This window comes from Electrophorus electricus, chromosome 2, assembly GCF_041902795.1.
Source record: "Electrophorus electricus isolate QZ-2024a chromosome 2, ASM4190279v1, whole genome shotgun sequence".
NCBI lineage: Eukaryota > Metazoa > Chordata > Actinopteri > Gymnotiformes > Gymnotidae > Electrophorus > Electrophorus electricus.
Genome location: NC_137498.1, coordinates 43026603 through 43041869, shown reverse-complemented (window position 1 = coordinate 43041869; position 15267 = coordinate 43026603). Strand labels below are relative to the sequence as shown.

The 15267-nt window shown below is 41.3% G+C and overlaps 1 protein-coding gene, 1 long non-coding RNA gene and 1 other non-coding gene across 3 annotated transcripts; 2 read left to right on the top strand and 1 right to left on the bottom strand.

Annotated features, from left to right (window-relative positions):
* The first annotated feature begins 3783 nt into the window (after positions 1–3783).
* Positions 3784–9510, top strand: pabpc1b (poly A binding protein, cytoplasmic 1 b). The gene is made up of 16 exons (XM_027022892.3): positions 3784–4103; positions 4313–4515; positions 5622–5815; positions 5917–6032; positions 6235–6374; positions 6514–6608; positions 6792–6929; positions 7209–7304; positions 7391–7663; positions 7762–7852; positions 8146–8256; positions 8337–8485; positions 8590–8674; positions 8766–8896; positions 8977–9075; positions 9157–9510. The coding sequence occupies exons 2-15, from the start codon at positions 4323–4325 to the stop codon at positions 9067–9069; spliced, it is 1905 nt and encodes a 634-aa protein (XP_026878693.2). The 5' UTR covers positions 3784–4103; positions 4313–4322; the 3' UTR covers positions 9070–9075; positions 9157–9510.
* Positions 6968–7103, top strand: LOC113585432 (small nucleolar RNA SNORA5). The gene has a single exon (XR_003411507.2). It is a non-coding gene; the product is annotated as a small nucleolar RNA SNORA5 (small nucleolar RNA).
* A 3768-nt stretch (positions 9511–13278) lies between the features above and the next one.
* LOC113585419 (uncharacterized) lies at positions 13279–15237 on the bottom strand. The gene is made up of 3 exons (XR_003411506.3): positions 15196–15237; positions 14581–14606; positions 13279–13742 (listed from the first exon to the last, which is right to left on the bottom strand). It is a non-coding gene; the product is annotated as an uncharacterized LOC113585419 (long non-coding RNA).
* Between the last annotated feature and the right edge of the window lie 30 nt (positions 15238–15267).

Here is a 15267-nt window from a genome sequence, read left to right as displayed (position 1 = left end):
GCCTCCATGGTATACTTTGACAGGGGATCATATTAATTGTTTAGATCTCTGATTTAATTGGCACGGAATCGTTTCACTTTTTGGACTGTGACACACACACACACATAAAAATTGGGATACACTCCCAGTGCTAACGAGAACTATGTTCGGATAGTTTACGTTCAAACGTTCCAGCGTTAATTTAATTAGAAATTATAAGATTATACGCTATGTATCCTGTAGACCTGCTGGTAACGACGTGGCTATGTCATACCATTAGGCAACATGTTACCTTCTCAGTATCCTCCAATCGGCCTACAGTATGTGAGAAAATATTCAGAACGTATCTCGCCATCATTTATTAAAAAACTAGTAACTATGTCAATAACGCGTAATCATAAATTAATTTTCAACTTTCTATAACTAAGCAAGAATTATTATACCATAAGCACATTTATGAACATAGCTCGTTTACAGTTAAACAAACGTCAGATCGCTCTACACGTTATTTTGAGCATGTTGTGAATTAATGTCCCGGGTAGCACTGAAAATTGTTTACAGACACAAGCATAGTGAAATTCTGTGTTTACGCACCAGTGAATGAATGTGCTTGTGCGTGTATATGCAAGCATAAGATATCATACGCAAATGAAAGTAGTAGGCTATTTATGTAAAAATGTTTAAATAGCCTAATAATAACTGGCAAGGTGTTACATTGTAGTCTCCAATAAATTTGTGCAAGGCATGTGACTTCATATCACCGTTTTATAATCCCATGTGATTAAGACAGATGGTTTCCTTCTTGGAGAGAGAGGGGACCCCTGTCTGCTGTCTCTTATGACACCACATCTTGACCCTGTTACAGTCTCGCCCACTGCAGGACTAGAGCCAGGATTGAGATAGAAGCAGGCCAAGCCAAGTTCCAGTTCCTTGGTGAACTCTGAGGGCTACCCCTGAGAAGTCATGACACTTTATTGTGTCTTGTTTGGTACGATAGACACCATACAATGACCCAGAGGAAGTAACCTGGCAGAGATTATAAAGTCTTTAAGAAACACCACTGGGACAAAATCACTTCTCTCTAAATGCTCAAAACCATCACCAGTTCCCTGCATAAGCTTGAAAAAGGCAGTAACGACTTTACTGAAAATGGGGGCAAAAAAGGTTTTCAAATTTGTTTCATATCATGAGATATCTCCCAATCAATCTATAATAATCAAATATAACCCTGACTTTGTGTTATGAATCAGAATTGTGTCTCCTTTCTTACACAATAACATTTTTCACATATGCTGCCTTTCATGCACTTACAACTTTGTACACATGTAGACCTTACATTTCATGATGTATGATACCCAAAATCATCACATGCAACACCTATGGAAATTAAGCTTCTTCCTGTAATCTACAGATCATAGATCAGATGTAAACCTACCACTATAAGCTTCCCACTACAAACATAAAGTAGTTATGATTTTAAAAAATCTTAACAATTTGAATTATGCTAAAAAAAACATTTTCTTTACATTTTTACTGCTATAAACCCTGTTTAATTACCCATAGTACATATGTCATTTTAAAATAGAAAATTATCACAATCTACCCAAATTAAAAGGGCATAAACTGATAAGAATTAGATTATACAATTCTGCAGTTTTATGAGCTTGTATATTGACTCAGTCATATCTTTTGGAAAGTCAAATCATTTGTTTGGTACTGCTGTTGTGCTGTTATCTTTTCAAGTATATTAATAGTTTGCATACGTGACGTTAATTTCAAGTTTCGATAAACTAAACTAGGAAACTCTACAGTTTTTAGTGTTCACATCCATGTAGAATCCCATTTTCAAAACTCAAATCAAATTAAATAAAAATGTATTTACATAGACAGATGTCACAAAGCAGCTTTACAAATGTCCAAGTCCAAGCCCTCAGTGAGCAAGACAATGGTGACAGTGGCAAGGAAAAACTCCCTAGAGCACGAGGAAGAATCCTGGAGAGGAACCAGGACTCAAAGGCAGGGGCTATCCTCCACTCAGCTGAGGATGGCTTTTGAAGTTAACCATGAACACACCAGTTAAATTCAATCTACTCATGGTTGAAAGACTTTGATCACTGGAAATTTAACCGGTTGTTCTGGAACCAATAACTCTATGTATGTCAGACTGAGTTAAATCAACTCAGAGTTTAAAGTTAAGCTTAAGGTTTTTTAAACCCGCTTTCTGGAATACACCCTGATGTCGCTTTTTGTAATATTGTGATAGGAACCAAAGGGCTACTGAAGTTCTAGCCTGAATGAACTAGATTTTGGGCCTTTGTTTGTATCCATGAATAAGTAGCCCTATATGCTGGATATTGTATGTTAATTTTGTTTTTTTTTTTGTGCTGTCTTTTAGGGTTTTTTTGTTTGGTTTTTTGTGGGGGGGGATTTATTATTTTTATTTTCTATGGTCCTTTATGATTAAGTTTAAACTTTCCTTCTTTGTGGGTGTATCTATCAGTCAGTAAAACTATTTTTTAATTAAGTACAACATGTAAGAGTGCCTTGGGGAGTGAAGTTAAATCTCACTTAAACACCTAGAAAGAAGAAAACAGTTGAATATTGTTCCCTGTGTCTTGTCTGATATGCAGTCACTTTGATCTGTGACTCTTTGGAAATTACTTCTTCTTTGATCAAATCAGATACCATCAAACAAATGTGTAATGTGATAAGTAATCAGAAAGATATTTTCCCCTGAGCAATTTCTGGAAAGGATGTGACCCAGTGCATAATTTAAGATAAACTCTTGAAACTCAGGACCCAGAGCCAAATAAATGAAATAGCATTGTCTCTTGACTATCTCACACCAAGAAAATAGTAAACAAATTGTAAATAAATGCGTTCTTTTAAGTGAATGAAAGATAAAATGTTTGTATTAGCTTAAGTAGGTTGTGGCCCATAAACTAAAAATATTTTGTTATAGATTACTGATTTCCTTATAAATGTTTCAGCCTAATCCAAAATATTGCTATGTTAAAGGAATGTAATTTGATTACTTTCCATTATTTGCTGATTATTGTATGAACTGTTTTTTTTCTGGTTGAAGGTCTCTCCCTTTCTTCTCCAAACAAAAGCAACATACATATGTCCAAACATCTCTGATTTAGTCTCATCAGACCAATGGGCAGACTTCCAAAACTCATCCCCATGTTTTAAATGTTCTTGGGCATTCAGTCTTGTTTTGATTTGTTGCTGTATGAGTTTTTCTTGGGCAATGACCTCAAAGTGCAGCATCATGAAGAGCCCTCATAACAATCTTCCTTGAACCTTCCTTTTCTCTCCAGAGTCTGGTACCTGGCATTTGTGACCACACAGCATGATGATTACTTGTTACATAGAATGTAAGAGTGGTTCCACTAGCTCAGTTGGGCCTTTACATGGATGAATGCTTTATGATGATTTTTATGATGTTGACTTTGGACAGAATTTTAAGGAAAAATTCTCTACATCTCCTTGTGGGGATAACAAATCTGACTAACTATAGATCAAAGTCTATTATTGAAGAAAAAAGCATTATTAGCTATTAATATATTATAGCTATTTTATTATAGTAAACGGATTATTTTTTTAAAATCAAACTAACTGGTCAGAATCGTTCCTTTAATTAAAAGGGAAATGGAAAGAAACTGTGAATTTACCTGAGAAATTAACTCATTTTCTTCACTCTTCTCACTGTCTGAACGCGAATCGTTCGTTCTGATGACGTGCCTCATGATGCGTTCGCGCTGATGACGTAAACTCGGGTATATAATCTGCTCCACTCGCCGATTGCCCCTCCCCGAAGCCCCGGCTGTTAGTGCTGTGTGAATGCGTGTGTGCTCCTGAGCTAGCCTCGGCACACATTATATAAAAAATTTAAAAAACAAAAAAAAAATTTAAAAATCTTAAAAACACTTAAAAAATCCTTTTTCTTTTTGTAAAAAAAAAAATCGGTGAAGCAGGAGCTGCACGACGCCAACTTACCTCGGTATATCAAAGGAATCCCAGCTAGCTACAACTTAAATCGACGTGTTGCTGTCGAGGTAGTCGAGTTAGCAGTATAGGGAAAGGCCTAGCTAGCTGACGTTTTCCAAGCGACTTTCGAGGTATCGTATTCGCGATCCATATCAAAGTTGTATTAGTTTCTAAAACAGGTGTTTTAAATGAAGTAAAGCTTTCAAATCGACTTTTAAGTCGTTTTAGTTTCATCCGTTTGAATTGGCTTGTGAGTAACGATCGCTGGTTCGTGAACGTCGAAAGAATTCCATCGAACTCAGCTAGCTAAGCTAACTACCTTTTCTTGTGACCGAACAAGTTAACGGAAAATGAACCCCAGCGCACCTAGTTATCCGATGGCTTCCCTGTATGTTGGGGATCTCCACCAAGATGTAACCGAGGCCATGCTCTACGAGAAATTTAGCCCCGCTGGAGCCATCCTCTCCATTCGTGTCTGCCGGGACATGATAACTCGTCGCTCGCTCGGGTATGCCTACGTCAACTTCCAACAACCTGCAGATGGTGAGTTATAAAACGTATTTTATGGCATATTTTAAATGTAAAAACTTCAGTTTTGTCTTGCTTTATTGCTGGTGATAGTATGCGATTTATATGGGTTTGTCTAGCTAGCGAACTTACCTAGGGTAACTTGGCCTACGTACACGCTTGTTAGCGTTAGCATATTGCTAGCTACGTGCTAATGCTAACAAGTGCGCAGACAGCCAAATAAGCTCGTTAGCTAACTGAACGTCTAGATGGATAGGTAGCTAGTTAACTTAGTTGTCGAGTTGAGCGATTATTTTAACAAGTGGTCGTATCTTGGATTTTTTTTCGTTCGGCATTTGTAACGCTTAAACAATAAACGTGGTATAATTTGTTCGGTCACGCGGTGACGCTAGTTTAGCGCCATCGTAGGCAATACTTTCCGGTTTGAGTACCGCATGGATGTCGCATGAACTAGACTGCAAATGGGGCTGAATCTGGTTTTTAAAAACGCTGAGGGGTGCGGAGCAGAGACTGTAAATCCAAGATAAGTTTGTATTGAACATTCGAGAGGGAGTTACCGTGATGAGCTTGATAAAGCGATGCTGTTTTGTGGCCAGACCACTTGAGGCAGCTTTAATTCCGCTCGAGATTTTATAACTACCATAGCTACCTCGGGAAAACTTGTCCCGAGTCAGACTACTGAAATCGTTCTGTATTCATTTTGACGATATGCCTTTAATTTTGCTTTTAATTGTGAATTGATCGAAGACAGCATAAACATGCTCTTAGCTTGACCACTTTGTCAGACCGTTAGATCTTTCTGCATGTGCATTTTATAGTGAACATGCAGCATTGTTCAGGCCTTGCTGGTCGCAAAGTTGCTTGACTAACTGGTTTTTGACTTTCTTGTCCAGGCATCTGATGGTATAACATTTAGACACTGGTGTCCATCGAACTAGATCAGGTTTGTGGACACGTGCTTCGCAGGCGTTCAAGTCAAAGTAAAGGAAGCATATCGGTCAAGTGACTCCAGTGTAGGGAGAGTGCGCACTCTAGTGGACCAAAAGTCTAGTTGTTGCCGTGTCTTAATTGTCATGTTTGTCTGGTGTGGGTTTTTATATATTTTTTCCTCTCCCCTCAAGCTGAGCGTGCTTTGGACACCATGAACTTCGATGTGATCAAGGGGAGGCCTGTCCGCATCATGTGGTCTCAGCGAGACCCTTCGTTGAGGAAGAGTGGAGTTGGCAACATCTTCATCAAGAACCTGGACAAGTCAATCGACAACAAAGCCCTTTATGACACGTTCTCTGCTTTTGGCAACATCTTGTCCTGCAAGGTAAGACATGCTGGTACTCTTCGTGCTGGAGTGTTCACTTGGTTGATTTTGTGCACGGCTGACAGATGCGTGACTGATTTGCATTTGCCCCTCTCCCCAAGGTGGTTTGTGATGAGAATGGTTCAAAAGGGTACGGCTTTGTGCACTTTGAGACGCAGGAAGCGGCGGAGAGAGCCATTGAGAAAATGAACGGCATGTTGCTCAATGACAGAAAAGTGTAAGTGAGCTTTGAGTGACTGTTTTTCAATCTGACCAGGGTTTGGTGACTTGTTCATTAACGTGTAGAAACTAACCAGCGTTGGGTTTTGGTGTGTAATGAATTGCGGCACAGCAGTGCACCACAGTGTTTTTGTACCCTGAATGCGATCCTGATTATATAGCTTGTGCATGTCCCAACTAAATATTTTTAACCATTTCAGGTTTGTGGGGCGCTTCAAATCTCGCAAAGAGCGTGAGGCAGAGCTTGGGGCAAGAGCGAAAGAGTTTACCAATGTGTACATCAAAAACTTTGGCGAAGACATGGATGATGAGAAACTGAAGGAAGTCTTCAGCAAATATGGTATTCCTGACATTGTAAAAGTGTTTTCCACCTGCATGTACATGGTGCTTATCTAACAGGGCTGCAGGAGTGATCATTACTGTACAGGTGTTTTTGGTTAAGAGGAGTGGGGTGGTGATTGGGTCCCGTCTTTTTTCAGGACACGCAATGAGCATCCGCGTTATGACAGATGACGGCGGCAAGTCTAGAGGTTTTGGCTTTGTCAGTTTCGAAAGGCACGAGGATGCTCAGAAGGTTAATGTTGCCTATAAGCATTAGATGTGTTATTGATCTCAAAGGGACACATCGTCCAGTCGTGTTGCCACTGCTAACAGTAAATGAATAAATAAATAGTGTCCAGCTAGTCCTGTGTGCATATTGGCCATGTTGGATTTGGTAAGAGCATTTGTTGAATCCCTCCTGCCTGATATCTTCTAGGCTGTAGATGAGATGAACGGGAAGGAGCTTAATGGTAAGCTCATCTACGTTGGCCGTGCTCAGAAGAAGGTGGAGCGGCAGACTGAGCTCAAGCGCAAATTTGAGCAGATGAAGCAGGACCGCATGACGCGTTACCAGGTCAGCTTGACTGGGGATCGTCAGGAAACTTGGCCCTCTGCAGCCCTGTCAAATTCAGTGGCTCACCTTCAGTGGAGCTCACTGGCCAAAGTGGTTGCTACAGTGAGGAGGTAGTTCATGGGCCCTGATATCTAATACTGTAGATGTTGGGGATAAATAGGGCTATCTACACTCTTTCTTGAGCCTTACTTGTGCTGAAGTGTTGAGTATTCCCTAGAATGGTCTTTGGCTGTTAGTGATTGCTGTTTTTGTGAAATATTTTTTAATGCTAATTTATAGGGTGTTAACCTCTATGTTAAAAACCTTGACGATGGTATTGATGATGAACGCCTGCGTAAAGAGTTCTCTCCTTTTGGGACCATCACCAGTGCCAAGGTACAGCCACCACATCCGCACAACTTCTTCCCTGAGCACTTGGTCTCATGCTCATCCATTCACCCTGTCCTCCACCCAACCCCCAGGTCATGATGGACGGAGGCCGTAGCAAGGGATTCGGCTTTGTGTGCTTCTCCTCGCCGGAGGAGGCCACCAAGGCAGTAACTGAGATGAACGGGCGCATTGTGGCCACCAAGCCACTGTACGTGGCCCTGGCGCAACGCAAGGAGGAGCGGCAGGCCCACCTCACCAACCAGTACATGCAGCGGTTGGCTAGTGTGCGGGCCGTGCCCAATCCTGTGCTCAACCCCTACCAGCATGCCCCGCCCTCCGGCTACTTCATGGCGGCCATTCCACAGGTTCGCCTCAGTCGCTTGCTTTTATTACTGTGAACTGATTTGGGCATGTGGGTACTGCCTGTGCAAAGTGGTCTGACTTTCTGTGTGTCTTCCTTAAGGCTCAGAACAGAGCTGCTTACTACCCAACGAGCCAGCTGACCCAACTCCGGCCCAGTCCACGCTGGACGACACAGGGGGTCAGACCTCAGCGTATGTACCTCTGCCATCTCACATGAAGCGTCACATTCATAACTTGATGGATTAGCTCAATGCATTTGCTCCACTGTATTTCAACCTGTTTAATGTACAGGAGTTTCATATTGAAAGCATTGATGCCATGTGATGGCAATTGTGTTCATAATTTGATCATTTCTGCAAAGAAATACAACTGGTAGTTTCTTCATGCTCAGGTTAAACATAAATTTGCACTCAGTTGCATTTTCCATTTTAAAATGGTGGTAGACCATACTTTGTTCTTATAACGCCCCCATCTTCTTGTCCAGACTTCCAGAACATGCCTGCCACCATGAGGCCGTCGGCACCCCGTCCACAGACGTTCAGCACCGTGCGACCTGCCTCCCAGGTGCCCCGTATGATGTCCGCACAGCGTGTTGGTGAGTCCTCATCCTCGCCTGGGTGCCTTCACACACCTACCTCTGTTCACACTGTTAACCCTGACCCTTCTGGTTTCCAGCTCCACAGACCATGGGCCCTCGTGCAGCTACAGCGGCCCCTCCGGCCCAGAGTGCCCCAGTGCGAAGCGTTCCGCAGTACAAATATGCCGCAGGTGTGCGCAACCCTCAGCAGCACATGAGCAGTCAGCCCCAGGTCTCCTTGCAACAGGTGAGCTCGCACAATGCTAGCCAGCCCTAGTGCACATGACCATCCTTGCACTGGGCCTCCAACCCATAGGGGGGGCACTCACTGCATCCACCACTCTCTTCCAGCCTGCTGTGCACGTGCAGGGTCAGGAGCCCCTGACAGCTTCCATGCTGGCTGCTGCCCCCCCACAGGAGCAGAAGCAGATGCTGGGTGAGTAGGACCCGAGCGAGAGGAAGCATCCTTGAACAGGCTCCGTGTTGGGCCCAACCCCAAGCTCTTAATGTGTGTGTTCCTGTCCCAGGTGAGCGGCTGTTTCCTCTGATCCAGAACATGCACCCTACCCTGGCAGGCAAGATCACAGGCATGCTGCTGGAGATTGACAACTCTGAGCTGCTGCACATGCTGGAGTCACCAGAGTCATTGCGCTCCAAGGTCAGTCACCACTTTCTTGCAGGAGTGAAGATTGGTGTATTAAGATGTCTATAAAAGGTCATGAAATGTCCCTGTTCCAGGTTGATGAGGCTGTCGCAGTGCTCCAGGCTCACCAGGCTAAAGAAGCCGCTCAGAAAAATGTGACCAACTCTGCTGGTGTAACAAGTGTCTAGGCTGAGGTAATACTGGTTTTCACTGGTTCATATCAATGAAGGGAAAATCTAAACCATTTGTGCTGATTTCAGGTTTTTCTTTTACAGGGACAGGAAGCTTGCTTCACTGAAGAGGGGGGATTAAACATTGAAAAAAAAACAATAAACATTGCAAAAAAGAAAATTGTTTTAAAAAAGGAAGATACAGCCGGGTCTAGAAGAGGCCCAGTTAATTCTTAAAGAAAAAAAGGTCAGAAAAAAAGAAAAATGCAAAATGAAAAAAAGGGATTTGGGGGTTTTAAAGAAATTCAATTGGGGGTGGGGGTAGTCCTCTAGCATTCCTTTTTATTCCTTTGCTTGGTGTCATCCTGGGATGGGGAGGGGGGGACCTCACCATTCTAGCATTGTGAAGATTCCTGACCTGAAAATATGCTTGCTTCAATAAAAATTAAAGTGGCTGCAGGTTGAGTCCTTTTTTTAAGTTCATGTTTCACAACTATTGTGAAACATGAATTTCTCCATTATCATTCTATAGTTAATCTGGTGGTGTTCTGTCTGCTTAAATGGCTGAGCCAGCAGGGCCTGCTTTCTCCAGTTTGGTGGCTTCTTTGAGCAAAAACCTGTTGTAGCAGGAAATTGCAAAACTAGTATTTGAATGTTTTAGAAATGAAGCCTTTAGAAAATTGAGGGAATGTGTTTAATAGTTGTCCCCTGAAAACTTGAACACAAGTATGCCAGTAATGGCTGTAAATTCCCCCATAAGTTGGAGCCTGTATTTTTAAATGTATGTCCAATGGAGTCTTGTGACTTGTATTGTGAAACTACGTGTACAAGTTCTTAAAAGTATTGTGGAACAACTGCATATGCTTTTCATTTCAGTTGCTGTATCCACTTCCTTTGGCACTTTCTGATTTCATGATGGCCTGTAACTAGACTGGATGCTGACCTGACAAATAGCTTTTGTTCTGCAAGTGATGGAATATTGGCAGTAAAAAAATATTTGCACCTTGGTTTGAGTGCATATTTGGTTTCCTCCATCACTGCTGTTAATAATGAACAGCCTTAAAGCTGTTGAACTTTAGTTGAAAGTAGAAATCAGGTCACAGGGGCTAAAGATAGCTGTTGGTCAGTGTGTGCCAATGTTGCTCTAGTTCTTATCTTAGTGGGCTTGAACAGCCACACCCAGACCACAAATCAGTCCCTTGAAAAGCTTTTTCTTTGACAAGAGCAAGGCTCATTTTTAAATTTCTTGTTTGACTCGTTTCATCTTTTATTCAGCTTGGGCGGTTCCAGTAACAGTTTTGCCTGTTAATTACATATTCCTTCCACGGAAATACCATTTTACTCTTCCTGCCCATTCATATTGGTTTCTATTAAACCAATTATAATATTTTAAACACAAATGGTAAACCTGGCTTTTAGCTGCCCCCCCCCCCCCCCAAAAAAAAACAAAAAACAAAAAAAACCATACCTTCAGGATCTGTATGTTTTGATCGTTTGACATTTTTCAATAGACTTGCAAAAAGATTTATACAAGCCTTTGTCTAGTTGCTTAAGTAGAAATTTACAGAATTCCAGCACCGGTTTTAACTGTTCCCTTAGGCAAGGGCATATTTAGCCACCGTTTGGGCCGAGCACGGAGGACCTGGCAGACTCATCTGTTCTGGGATTCCAGGATGAACTCAACTGAATATTTTCCGGTCCCTCTTGTATCACTTCCTGTTCGGAAGTGTCTGTGCTGATGCACAAAGCCCGGGAGAGTCTCTCTCGGTGCCCGTCTCGTGCACACACAGTATTAATACACTAATGTGTCACTTCCACCCTCTGTTGTAATGAGTTATTTTCGTCGTAGTGATTTTGTAATGGGGATAAATATGGATCCCTTTCTTCGTGTAGCTAACCACCACCTTGCTCTAACTTACATCAGAGGTGGGAAAGTAAAGGTCTTTCTAAACATTTGCTTGGTGCATTAGCTCTAGCCAGCAAGTAGAATCAGTAAGTGAAATCTGAGTTAGTTTGATGTGGCAGCAATTTTCTGATCATGTCTGATTCTGAATTTCTGAAACTTCTACTGTTAGGTTGATACCTTCCAAAGCACATTTATATTGCACATTGCACAAACAGCTGGCAATTTAAGGTGCTTAAAAAAAAAAAAAAAAACTTTTCTTTTTTTTTTTTTAAATAAAGCTCATAAGATCACGTTATTTGCAAAATGTCAAATATGCTACAATAAAGTGCATCTGCACGTAGCTACATTTGGCGTGCAGCTATGCAGGACGCTGCTCCAATAACTTGCTGTCTGTCCCAACTCTCATAAGTGAGTGGTTTCCCACACAGAGCCTACTACGATAGTGTAGCACTGTGCTCTATTCTGTTTTTCTCTTGTCTCAGAAAATAATTCTTAGAATTACTTATCTGTAGTAAACAAATTTTTGCAAATTGGGTTTCTGCTACAAGGCTGCTGGTTCAAATGGGTTAATATCTTTAAAACTGAAGTACATGAGATGAGCAAGTTCCGAGTATCAAGTTTTTAATGGTGCCTAAGCACTGACTGAATGCTTTATTCTAAGTGTGGGTTTAAACTAGTGTAACTGAGAACAGTTTCAGATTTTAGGCCCCTGTGTAATCAGTATAGGCTTTGGAAGGACAGGCATTCGAGGTAGACTAAATGAATGGATCTGAACCATACCAGTGTTTCCTTCGTTTGGTTGTGGTTTGATGACTTGTTTTCGCTTGAAGCGTTTGTTTTCACAGCGAAACGGTATGAAATGTGGATGTAACAGTTGTATCGCTTTCTTTTAATCGTGTTTGAAATCAGTCAACAGAATACCACACACAGTTGGATAGATTGCAATAAAGTAAAATATTGGTACTTTAAAAATAATTAGTAAAATAAAAGTAGAAGTATAAAATGAAAATGTATCATCCACAGTATCGGAGGGCTCCCCTTTCGTCCGACTAGGGGATCCTATCCGTTCGCTGTCCGTTATGTCGGTCTACATCCCTAACTTGGCTAACTTACTAAACCAATGCGATGCCTCTCGGGTCATCAGATCTCAGGAGGTCGCACACACCTGACGGTCGTGGCAGGAGATGTTCAACGAAACGCACAAAATGTGTATTAAAGTCTTTTTTTAATGTAACGGAAGGAACGAAGATCATTAACATCATAAAAGTACATTTTTAACATAAATGTACTCCTTTAAAATAAAAAAAAAAGTCTTAAAAGTTTGTTAATGTAGCGTGTTACTAGCCAACTCTGCACACACATCATCACTTTTGCCAATCTGTGGCTGTGTGCTGGGCCTGTCAGAGGTCCATTTCTCATCTACATACCTGACTGTGCTAACCCAACCTTAGGTTCCATAACCTCGTGGTCTTTGCCCACAAATGACTGTGGGCTGGGTGTACTGTATTATTCAACTGTATGTCTTGTATGTGCTCAATAGAAATGAAACCTTCCACACTGTTCAGTTGCCAAGGAGAACTCACACAGCAAAGGAAAGCCAATCAATTTACTGTTTAATGCATAACTGAAAATAGCCAAGTGATTCATGCCACACACACACAAACATAGTTTTAACAATATATTGAAAAACAAAATCCAGATGTCTTAGATGATTATTGCAAATTTAATTGGGTCAAATATACTCAGTTATATTTTTGTCACATTGTTATTGCAGTAATGAAAAATCTGCATGGAGGAAGCCAACGAGAGGAAGCGTGCCAAGTGCCAGGTACTGTTGGAGATGTGCAGAGGCAGAGGCTGGAGGACAAGCTATGAGCCCATAGAAGTGGGCTGTAGAGGCTTTGCAGGTCGCTCCCTCAGCAGAGCTCTCAGTCGACTGGGCATCTCAGGAATGGCTAAGAAGAGCGCCATACAATCTGCAACTCAAACCGCAGAGAAAGCCACAAGATGGCTCAAAAGGGCTGATCCGTGGGTAGTTGCTTGGATGCAAGTTGGGGCTTGATCAACCATGGCTGGGCAAGGGTGTCTGATGTTGAGAGACCTGGAACATCCAATGATTCCAGGTTACATCATTGATATTCTTGTAAATACTTTGTAGCCCAGCCAAAAAAGTCTAAAAAATATTTTTCTAAAGGCCTGGTCTGAAAATAGGCTACATTTGCTATTGTAAGTGGTAGTCTGATACTAGACCATTGTCTAGAATACTACAATTACTAACATACATCTACAAGCTGCTAACTAATGATTAAAATGTGTGTTTGTCTGTTTTATAAGCAAATAAAACTGTTGTGTGTGTGTGTGTGTGTGTGTTCAAAAGTAGAATATATAACTAAAGCATATAGAAAGCAAACTGCCAGCACTGAAATACTTATTACCTTCCAGTCTGATCATACCTTGTACCTAAGTCTTCATCATCTCCTAATGTCTTGTGCACCTCACAGTGACTGGTATCAACACTGAGTCTAGTTATGTTTAAAATGTTGACTGAACACAAAAGATTCACTTCAGCTCGAGTGTAGAGAGGGAATCCCTGTCACTCTATGCTGGATTGTAGGATGTAAAACCAGGCTGAGTCATTCCTTGTTTACACCCTGCCCAGATGACCATAGCTAGAAATGATCTTTAAGGATAAATACCTAATCACTTTTTGCCCTGCCCCCTCCTTCTGACATCAGGAAGGAACCAATGACTTTACAGGAGTGAAAACTGAAGCACATGTGATTACCTGAAAAAACAGTAAAGAAATGGGAGATGGTTGCATTATGCTCACCAGTTCTTCTCCCTTCCTTTAAAAAGAAAAAAAAAATCGATTGCTGGGGCTAGTGTTCTGTTATACAATCCCCAACAGCAGATTAGAGTTACACTGTTGAGCCCACACAGCCCCTCATTCATACTGATTGCGCAGCAACTGAACAGCACTGCCATTACAATAGGCCCCAGTGACCTCTGCATGCCATGAGAAATAATCTCTCTCCTGACACTCGAAACAAAACAAAAATGTCCATCCTAAATGTGCTGGACTACTGAAAGTTTGTATGTGGTCCTAGACAGAGAGGCCACTCGCTTTACAGCTGATTGTGGACCTTCCCGTTGGAATGTTTTTTAGACTCCTGTTTCCACTGAAACACCCCTGCCAGGTATGTCAGGTATGAATGTTATGTAAATACAGGAACATGCAGGTAGAGCTGTGCACTGGTGCTTGGCACATTCTCCCTGTCATGTATGTACCATGTTTGATTTCCTCTCTTTTTTTTTCATTCTTTCATTTTCTTACACTGGAAGTAAAGGCCTAATCGCAGGGCAGTAGATTTATGGTAAAATAGAAGTACAGCCCACAGTGTGATCACACCACAGGGACTGTGAAATGAAGGTCCTCTCTCTCGAGGCCATCTGATAGGTGTGATAGGTTAGGGTTAAACTCTCAAGGAGAAAGGTGCTCCTGGAACAGGGTTGGGTATGATGTGCAGCGTGGAGATCAAAGGCAGTGCACATGCACACAGTACGGTGCAACTGTGCAGTTCTAAGAAAAGTCTGAGTGGCAATGATAAAAATAACTGACAAACCTTTCAAAGCCTTCCAAAAATCAAACCTAAAGACAAAACCACATAAGCTTTAGGGTGCAGTCAGACAAGACAGATGAAGAGCGATTAAAACTTCAAGTCAATAAGTGCTGCTATTAAATGTATGCAGAAAGAAAACAGCAGTGTTTCTGCAAATGATAAGCAAATCATAAACAAAATTTAAATAATTTAAAATCACAAAACTATAACAACTTTGGTGAAAAGCCACAGCCAACCTCCGTAAATCATTTAAAAAATATACATGCTGCTTCATTGTGCACTTAAATTTCAGGTTTGGAATTATGGTGATAATTTCCATATTAGGCTATGATTCACATTTATAGATGTGTAAATTAATTATGAAGATATTTAAAGCGATTCTATATATGTGTAAATTAAGTCAAATTGTGGATCATGTATGTCATATTTAGAAAAACGTGAGATATTTTATGAAATGTGATAGATGAAACTAAATCAATTTATCAACAACATGGAATGTGTATATTTATCTACACAGTTAAGTGTAGATTCCGCATTAACTAAGCTCACGTTATAATTAGAAAACAGAGTTAACGTTCTAGTCATTCGATAGCCTATGAGGCAGGAAAATAAACAAACTTTAAGCTGTCGCAGTTGTGATCTCAGTCTGTTTAGGAGCCGTGCCCTTTTAAGGACACCTCTCGCGAGATC

Coding starts and splice junctions, on each gene's coding strand:
- pabpc1b (XM_027022892.3), top strand. CDS start 4,323: ATGAACCCCAGCGCACCTAGTTATCCGATGGCTTCCCTGTATGTTGGG. Junction 6,033..6,234: donor TTGCTCAATGACAGAAAAGT/GTAAGTGAGCTT, acceptor TAACCATTTCAG/GTTTGTGGGGCGCTTCAAAT. Junction 7,305..7,390: donor GGACCATCACCAGTGCCAAG/GTACAGCCACCA, acceptor CCCAACCCCCAG/GTCATGATGGACGGAGGCCG.